Raw genomic sequence first — 10000 nt, 5'->3', positions numbered from 1 at the left:
CAGCCCTGCTGTAGCCTGTCCCAGCCCCAGCCCCAGCCCCAGCCCCAGCCCCAGCCCCAGCCCCAGCCCCAGCCCTGCTGTAGCCTGTCCCAGCCCCAGCCCCAGCCCCAGCCCTGCTGTAGCCTGTCCCAGCCCCAGCCCCAGCCCCAGCCCCAGCCCCAGCCCTGCTGTAGCCTGTCCCAGCCCCAGCCCCAGCCCCATCCCCAGCCCTGCTGTAGCCTGTCCCAGCCCCAGCCCCAGCCCCATCCCCAGCCCTACTGTAGCCTGTCCCAGCCCCAGCCCCATCCCCAGCCCTACTGTAGCCTGTCCCAGCCCCAGCCCCAGCCCCAGCCCTAGCCCCAGCCCCAGCCCCAGCCCCAGCCCCAGCCCCAGCCCCAGCTCCATCCCCAGCCCCAGCCCCAGCCCCAGCCCCAGTCATTAGTGCTGAGTCACCAGATCTCCTCAGCTCCTACCAGCGGCCAGTGTGCTCTGAGCTGCTCGCTGCACCTGCAGTGAAAAGCAGAGCAGGGTACATTGACAATGCCACCGTCATCAGGGGACATTTTTACTCTCTACAGTATGGTGTCGATTCCTGAAGAGTCGGCTGTATTATATAATCGAGCCTTACAGTGGATGTGCTGTAGAAATGTGACTTACTCGCAGCTCACTACAGGCAGGCATGGCTGCCGAGGCTGTGTGGTCATTTGAGAAGAGTGCCAGTGGAAACTTAGCCCCCTCGCTAACACTGGTCAGCTCAGACTGACAGACGCATTCGATCTTGTCCGGACTGACACTGTTTCATCGTCTAAGCTTTCTCCTTGCTGTCTGTACTCTGCGCGGCGGCATACAGCATACTTTTAATGTGTATCATTGCAGGTGCACTAGCTTGCTTGTATATTCGCAGACTGTCACAGAGTTTTCCCACATGTCATGCTCAGACAATCCTACTGGGTTAATTTGAGCCTTTTATCAAGGTCGTGTTGATTTTCTCTTTTCTTTTCCCTGCATTCCTTGTAAAGTTCAGTGTTTTCCTTCCAGTGTTTCAGTGATCCACGTTGGTTTGTTTTCAAAAGATTGCTATTGCTAATGGTAAAGGACGGACGGAGGATAATAATGTCTAATTTTTTGTGTTTTTGTTGTGTTGCCTTGTGGCCCTTCATGTCTGTCTTTCTGTTTTCATTTATTTATATTTTTCGGCTGTCGTTTTGTCTTTCGTGTTGTTGTTTTTCTTCCCCTGCAGCTACAACTCTCCACTTCCTCAGTATGACTCCAGGTGAAAAACTGTGTCCGGTTACTTCTCCTTCCCCCCCCCCCCCCCCTCCCTCCTTCTCTCCTTTCTCTCCTTCCTCTCCTCTTTCCTTCCCTCCGTCTCACTTGATTTTTTTCTCACTTCTAACTCCTTCCTCAGCTCCTTCTGCACCTTAATCTGCCATTCGTAGAGGTGTATAAAGTGGAAGGAGAAGTGCTCTTACAGATGTAATTACAACAGTAGCAGTATGGTATGACATAGTTGAAACCATGTCATAACCATACCAGCAGTGTTGTGACTACATCTGTAAGAGTACTTCCACTTCTACTTTACACAACTCTGGGGTGCATTTCTCGAAAGCGTAGTTTCTTGCAGTTTGCAACTTGGGTAGTTGCCAATGGAAAATTGCTTTACAACTACGCTTTCAAGAAATGCACCCCTGGCCACCAGTAGCTGTACCAAGCACTTTAACTTCTGGATCATGCCTGCCCTAAATCCCAGTGATTCTGGCCCCTGTGCGGTGCAGACATGGCCTAGCTCTGGCTCCATATTTACCCCTGGTCTAGCCCTGAGTACACTGTAAAACATTGCAAGGCTGTTAATCGTTTAAAAAAGTATGTTGCCATGCTGCCTTGACTTTGTAAGTTAACTCAATTAGAGACTTAACTCAACTGGAGGCGTTCTCAAGTTGAGTTAACTTACAAACTTAAGGCAGCTGGGCAACTTACTTTTTTACGTTTAACTGGCTGCAATGTTTTACAGTGTAGCCAGACTCACTGATCATTGAGGGCAGGAATACAATCTTGATGGTGTTTTCTAGACTAGTACTGCTTATTGTGCAACCCTTTTAACCCACGATAATGCATAAAATACCCTCACTTAACAAGGCAAACCAGAGGGCAGCTGATTCTAGTGTACTACTAGTACTGTAAGGTCCACATGCGGCCCAGATTTGGTCTGGGTGTGGCACAGGACTGGCATAATCATCCCAGGTATCAGCTCCCCTCTGGTGAGCAATTGTGGGGCCTCTCTTCAAACTTGACTTGAGTGTGTGTGGTCGAGTTACGAATGCTACAGTCCTCACTGCATTTGAGTGGTGTACCTCTGGAACTCAAAGCCAAACTGTCTTTATTAATAGAATCAAATACAATAGAATGCAATGCAATGGACTACAACAGCTCACGTGGACACTGAGTGCTTGCACATGCTCTTTGGAGGGGATATCCCAGATGAGTTTGGAACAGCTGCAGAGTAGATTGATAAATGATTAATGAGCTTTAGTAATTTCACACTTCATGTTTAATCTTGTTAGTCTTCTACATATTATATTATATTATATTATATTATATTATATTATATTATATTATATTATATTATATTATATTATTGTAACATAATGACTTTGGATGTGCACATTAACAGCTTAGTGCATATATGGTGCTTCCTTGTCTAAACTATCAATTTTATCAGTTAATTAGTTGTTTATTTGATTGGCTGTTAGTTGGGTATTTAGTTGGCATCAGTTTCAGTAGTTCGAGACTGCAAACTGAAGTCAGCTCCCTAACGTCATTGTGCTACTATTAATTATCCTCATAGTGGTTATGTCATTCTGGCTCCTGTTGATGTATGTGTTGTCAAAATAAACTGTAGGCACTGGCTCGTGTTCTCAAGACTCTCAACTCTGAGATCTCTGCTGTATATATTTTTTTTACCTCCAGTGCTAAAGCTGAACCCTGTGCCAGTCACTGCCAGTGGTAAATCAATAATTTACAGTGTGCTTGACAGGCAAATGGAGGCTGTGGGATCGTATGAAAGCCTCCAGACGCGTGCGCCGCACCGCACCGTACCCACAGCCAGTTCTTAATTTATTTCTCCCTTCCTGGAAGCCATGATTGCTCAAAACCAGCCCTGCCAAATCTCATTTTTCAGATTAGCGATGTGACCAGACCTATAGCAGAAAACATACAGTATCTCTCCTTTTCTCTTCTTTCTTCGTCACGTTCCCGCTCACTTTCTCTCTCTCTCTCTCTCTCTCTCTCTCTCTCTCTCTCTCTCTCTCTGTCTCTCTCTCTCTCTCTCTCTCTCTCTCTCTCTCTCTCTCTCTCTCTCTCTCTCTCTCTCTCTCTTTGTCTGTCTTGCTATCTATCTATCTATCTATCTATCTATCTATCTATCTATCTATCTATCTATCTATCTATCTATCTATCTACGGTATCTGTCAGCTCCCTCTCTGTCTACTGACTGGTGTTTGTTTCCTATGTCTTCAGTATTCTCTTCTTCTCCTCCTTATCGTGTCGTTCTGTTGAGTTCTGCTGGTCGGTGTGTGTTTGGGTGTTCTCCGTGGTCACAGCATGAACCGTGTGTGTTCTGACTCATCCGTGCCGTGGGGGTGTAGTGCAGTCTGTTTCTCCAGCCCTTTTATCTTTATCACTCCTCTGTTGGTTGCTCTCTTTCTCTTACTCTCTCTCTCTCTCTGTGTGTATCTCTCTTTGTCTCACAATTCCAAACATCCAATAATCTCGTTTTTTTCTGTCCTCTCTCTCTCTCTCTCTCTCTCTCTCTCTCTCTCTGTGTCTCTCTCTCTCTCTCTCTCTCTCTCTACTGACAGGTTCCTAGTCAGCTTCATGGTAGACGCGCGGGGCGGCTCCATGCGGGGCAGTCGCCACGACGGCATGCGCATCATCATCCCGCCCAGGAAGTGCCAGGCGCCGACACGCATCACCTGTCGGCTGGCCAAGCGGCACCGCCTGGCGTACCCACCGCCCATGGTGGAGGGAGAGGGGCTGGTCAGCCGGCTGGTGGAGATGGGGCCTGCTGGGGCACAGTTCTTAGGGTGAGCCAAGCCTGACGACTTTGCATACATGCATGCATGTCTGCCTGCACTAAAAAAATGAAATTAATCTTGAAATGGTTTTCTTGAAAGATATTTTTAGGGCGTTGATGCCTTTATTCGGGCACAGTTCCTAGGGTGAGCCAAGGCCGCCGGCTACCTGCATGCATGCATGCCTACACTAAAAAACAAAATGATTCCTGAAATTAATTTCTTGAAAGATTTTTTTTTGGGGGGGGGGGGGTTTAATGCCTTTATTTTGATAGAATAGCGTAAGAGACAGGCAGGAAATGAGTGGGAGAGAGAGAGATTGGGACGGATAGGGAAATGACCACGAGTCAAACAGAAACCTAGGTGCCCTAGCTGACTGATCGTGACCTCGATTCTTGAAATGATTAAATGAATTGCCATGTGACTAAAAGTCATAAAGTGTCGGTTTTGGGATTAGTTTTATTTTGAGTGTAACTGCCTCTTAAGAACACGTGGTCTGAACATTGTAGCCTCTTGCTCCAAAAAGGTTTTATTTTTAAAGAAACAATGCAATGTTTTGGTCGCATTGTATCCTGCTGGGGCACAGCTCCCATAGTTAACCTGGCTGACTTCCTGCCTGCCTTTTAGAAGAGGTGCTCTGAATATTGTTATAATAAAAAAAAATCTACATTGTATATATACAAACTGTATATATCTACGTAAAAGGAGTGCAGTGGGTGGTGGACTATGACCATATTATGCATAGGACAAAACATGTTGTGGTTTTCCCTCGCAATCAGATAGATTTCCAACAGGCATCCATTTTTTAACAAATCAGTGTGAAAACTAAAATACCTACGCACCTGCTGCATCTAGTCTAGTCCACCTGATGAATTCCAGTTGCTTTACAACTTAGGTCTTGACAGACGTACCCGTTTTGCATCGGTGAGTGTTTTATACGTCTGCCTCTTCTTCTTCTTTATTGAGACTGCCTGCCTGCCTGCCATTGTGGCTCCAAAGCTTTCTTGTTGTGCAGTGGCAGACATTATGCATCAACGGTAATAGATTCCGTACCGTGAATGAAACTGTTGTGGTCTCCCTAAAAGCGGGTGGGTCTCTCTCTCTAACGGATCGAAATATCTAAATAAATAGCGAGAGCCAGTTTTTGGCTGCGCCGTCCCTGGCACCCGGCACAGTTCTTGGCAGATATATGGTGGTGCTGTCCTGCAGCATATTGATTTATTCTCCGTCTTCAAAAGTCCCCCCCTTTAAAAAAGTTCAGATAAGGGGTTGCTTGTAGAACAGTGGCAAACTTGTGGGCAGGGCCTTGTGACGGACGGTAATGATTTTTTTTGGAGAATAATTTCTTTTGACGTGTAACAGTACATCATGTTCAATATCAGACACAACTTTTCAGTGTAAGAGAGAGGGTTTAAGGATGGAAGTGTTATGGCTATCTTAACTGCAGTGCACTTATACAGTACTGTTCCTCTGAACTTGGCTATGCTGTAGGTCTCTTGCTTATTTTACAATTTTGTCCACAATAGAAGTGGAACTGTTAAAGTAGAAAGTTATATATTATATTATATTATATTGTATTGTATTGTATTGTATTGTATTGTATTGTATTATATTATATTATATTATATTATATTATATTATGACAAATAGACGTGACGGCCGATGAAGGGTTTTCATCCGAAATGTTACATAAAAAATAAAGAAGTGGGAGCAGAAAAATCCTGGTTGAAGTGGACTTTTTTCATTTTTTATCTTGTCATTTTGTTGTCCTGCACCCAGGTCATACGTTTTTGAATATGCGTGCAGGCTTTTAACCTACTCCTTCAACTGAGTTGCATTGTGTCTCACGCCCCACTGCAGGCCTGTGATCGTAGAGATTCCCCATTTCGGCTCCATGCGTGGGAAGGAGAGGGAGCTGATCGTCCTGCGCAGCGACAACGGGGACACGTGGAAGGAGCACCAGTACGACTGTCGACCCGAAGAGCTGCTGGTGCTCCTCAACGGCATGAACGAAGGTACAGCAACAAATACAAATTTATATATATATACAGTTGAGGACGATATTACTAGCCCCCCTCCTGAAATTAGACATATCTCTTCATTGATCATTGAGAATGATCATTATTGATAAATGTATGTTGTTCTGGAAACGAATACACCATGGAGATAGTATCCAATAAGTTAAATTTGGACTTTTCCATTTTCACAATGAGTTTAAACAAAAAAGTGTAAAAATGGCAAGGACAAAATTATTAGCCCCCTTATCATTAATAGTCAATACAGTGCCATTTATGAACAAAAAATGACACCAGGCACTTTGATTAGATGTTAACTATGTTGGCACATGTCCTACCAGGGATTTTGGCCCATTTTTTTCATTGCAAATACTTCAGCTGGTCCAAATTGCATGGATGTTGAGGATGGGCATTCATTTTCAGCACTCTTCAAATACTATCTAAAGGATTGAGGTCTGAACCACTCCATGACCATGGTTTTAGTATCCTTGAAGAACATTTGAACTATTTTGGATGCAAGTTTTGGGTTATTATCTTATTGAAAGATCCAGCGAAGATCTTAGCTCCCTCTATGGGCATATTTTTGCAAGGTCACTTTCCACATTCTATCATAATTTTCAGTTTTTATGGTGCCGTACACCCAAACAAGGTTTCCTGTGGCTGAGGCTGCCACAGAATGATGCATCCAACACCATGTTAAATTGTGGAAACCATCTTATAACGATTCAAGGCCTATCCCTTTCTTCACCGGACAGAAGCAGAATCCATGCATCAAAGCAGGTGCAATTGAATATCATCAGATGAAAGCAGAGACATTCAAAACTCATTTTTGACTTTCAAATGTTCACAGGCAAAGCTCAATAACACTCTGATATGCATTGCCTTTAGTAAATGGGTTCTTCTGTGATGATGGCCCCAAAGCCCAATATGATGACAAGCCCTAACAACTGTCTTTCTTCGGGGGGAAAAAACCTCCAGGTGAGGCCAGGTCAATAACAATTATCTAGGCAGGTGTCCAATGCTTCTTTGGTCTAATGAGGCTAAGCAGTTTCCACAGTTTCACATAGTGGTGGGGCATCAAGTTTAGTGTGTTATTCAGCCTCAGACACAGGGAGTCTGGGTCTGAATCTGGATTGCTGGGTCTTGCAACAACATTGTAACCCACAGCATACATTTAGATTAGTTCAGAGGTTCTTCAAGGACACTAAAATCATGATATTGGAATCACCCGCTCATAGTCCAGTCCTCAATCCCACTGAGAGTCTGTGGTTAATGTCTATGTTCAGCATCCATGCGATTTGGACCAGCTAGAACACTTTGCAGTGAAGAAGTGGGGCAAAATCCCTAGTGGGGCATGTGCCAACCTAGGTAGCAACTTATCAGAGCCTGTTGTCAGTTTTGGTTCATAAATGGCGCCATATTGACTATTAATGATCAGGGGGCTAATAATTTTGTCCTTGTCATTTTTGCCCTTTTTTGTTTAAACTCATCGCAACAATAGAAAAATCAAAATTCAACTCATTGAACATTATCTCCATCAGTGTATTTGTTTCCAGAATAACAGAAACGGTTAATAATGTTCATTCTTACTGAGAAATCAAGAGAAATGTCTAATTTCAGGAGGGGGGCTAATAATATCGTCCTCAACTGTATATATTATAAATATAAATATTTTTTAGGGGCTTTTTTATGCTTCTATTTGATAGGACAGTCTGAGATGGTGACAGGAAGCGAGTGGGACAGAGAGATTGGGTGGGATCTGGAAATGACCCCGGCCGGACTCAAAGCGGGGTCCCTGTGGGCATGCAAGCCCAAATGTGGGGGGCTTAGCGCGCTGCGCCACAGCGCCCCCACACAAATTTATATTTTGGGGGCAGCGGTGGTGTAATGGTCAGGGTGTTGGACTGTAGATCACAGGGTTGCCGGTTCAGTCCCCACCCTTGAGGAAGATCCCACTGATGGATCGAAACGTTTCCGTTTGTAAAATAAAATAAAAGTGTTAATTTCTGGAGCTCATGCCCAGTTTGCGGACCACTTCATCACACTGTCTACCACTTTTGTCTGGCACCCTTGCCAATCCCTTCCTCCCTCCATGGTTGAAGTGCCCTTGAGTAAGGCACCTATCCCCACACTGCTCCAGGGACTGTAACCAGTCTTTTGATAAAAGCTATCAGCTAATTGTAATGTAATGTAATATTTGCACGCTTTTGTAGCATTGTCCCATATAGCATATTTGTCACATAGCAGTTATCAGGTCATATTATTGTTCAACTGTAATGATTATGTATTGTTCTTAAAGGGACACTGTGCAGGAAATGGTCAAAAAGGGTACTGCAACTATGCTGCTCATTGAAACTAGGCTGCCAATTTTTTGAATTTTTTGAAAATTGCCAAATTTGATCTTTACATGAAAGTTAACTAAGTAATAAACAAAAAAATTCTAGTATGGTCCAAGTACAGTCATTTTTGCAGTTAAAAATGGCTATTTTTGGAAATTCAAAATGGCGGAACATGGAGAAGATCCCCCTTTTCATGTATGGAAAGTGCAATTTTCCCAGTCATAATGAATATTTAGAATTTGATGGTGGTGGTAAGTATTCATGAAAAAGGTAACATTAGTGAATGGGCAGCATGAATTCTGGAAATAAACAACTAAAAATCGCACACAGTGTGCCTTTAAGCATTCACTTCTTCTGATCGCCAGAGCTGGACAGCCCTGCTGAGTTGGAGTCTAAGCGCATCTGTCGGATCGTCACCAGGGACTTCCCACAATACTTTGCGGTGGTGTCTCGGATCAAGCAGGAGAGCGACTACATGGGTCCGGAGGGCGGAGTGCTGTGCAGCGAGACCGTCCCCATGGTCAAGGCAGCGTTCCCACCCGGCGCTCTCACCAAGAGGATCCGAGTGGGCCTGCAGGTACTACCAGAGGATAGACGTGTGTGTGTGTGTGTGTGTGTGTGTGTGTGTGTGTGTGTGTGTGTGTGTGTGTGTGTGTGTGTGTGTGTGTCTGTCTGTGTGTGTGTGTGTGTGTGTGTGTGTGTGTGTGTGTGTGTGTGTGTGTGTGTGTGTGTGTGTGTGTGTCCCATTTGAAAGGTGCACTGTGTAGGATTGTGGCCAGAGTAGGTATTGCAGGTATTGCATTGAAACTGTGCTGTCTATTGCTTAATTTGATCTTTTCATATATATTTATAAAATAATTAACTAATATTCATTAGTATGACCAAAGTACAGTAAGCTTTGCTGCTAAAAATGGTCTATTTTTGGAAATCCAAAATGGCAGACAATGGAAAAGACCCCCCCCCCCTTTTCATGTACATGGCCAGCATGAATTCTGGAAATAAACTACTAAAAATATTACACTGTGCACCTTTAAGAAAACAGTAGCCTTAGTCTCACTGCAGGGCCAGCCCCGGGCTGGCCCGGACAAAAGGGGGCTGACGGTGATCTCATCAAAAGGGGGCTAGGTGCTAAAGATGGCCGCCGGGCCAGGTTGTGGGGCTAAGGGCCGCTTTCCCTGGCCCGTCGAATTCGATGGGCCAGCAAGCACCGCCGAGGCTCGGAGGCGGGGTCAACCTCGGGCGATATAGCCCACGTGCGATATAGCCTACCAGACCTTCGGCGATAATAGCGCAAAAGCTAAATAAGCCGACATAAATGTCATGTGTGAGTATTTGTGAGACACTTTTTATTGGTGTCCAGTGGAAAGCATGCCAAATCACGATAATGGCACAAGAGTTGGCGGCTAAAAGCAGAAAAAAGCCGACATGACTTAGCTATGACATCCCAAGTTTAAGTGTAGTGGTGCCCATGATGCCCTGATAACAACAAAAAAGTTATGTTGGCTAAATAACTTTAAAAACACAAACAGAAGTGCCAAAGTTGCATCTTATGAAATTATGCCATAAGAAAGCCAAACACCCCAAACTAATAATTTGC

General features: G+C 44.6%; 1 protein-coding gene across 1 annotated transcript in view; it reads left to right on the top strand.

Moving 5' to 3' along the window:
* The window catches only part of LOC134441806 (ankyrin-3-like), a 158367-nt gene that overhangs the window by 110695 nt on the left and 37672 nt on the right, over positions 1-10000 (top strand). The window contains exons 27-30 of the mRNA XM_063192207.1: positions 1220-1252; positions 3837-4061; positions 5910-6064; positions 8769-8980. Of these exons, the coding sequence (XP_063048277.1) occupies positions 1220-1252; positions 3837-4061; positions 5910-6064; positions 8769-8980 (625 nt within the window). The remainder of the gene's footprint in view (positions 1-1219; positions 1253-3836; positions 4062-5909; positions 6065-8768; positions 8981-10000) is intronic.

Source organism: Engraulis encrasicolus, chromosome 24 (assembly GCF_034702125.1).
Source record: "Engraulis encrasicolus isolate BLACKSEA-1 chromosome 24, IST_EnEncr_1.0, whole genome shotgun sequence".
In the NCBI taxonomy this organism is placed as follows: domain Eukaryota; kingdom Metazoa; phylum Chordata; class Actinopteri; order Clupeiformes; family Engraulidae; genus Engraulis; species Engraulis encrasicolus.
This window is presented reverse-complemented; position numbering and strand designations above follow the sequence as displayed.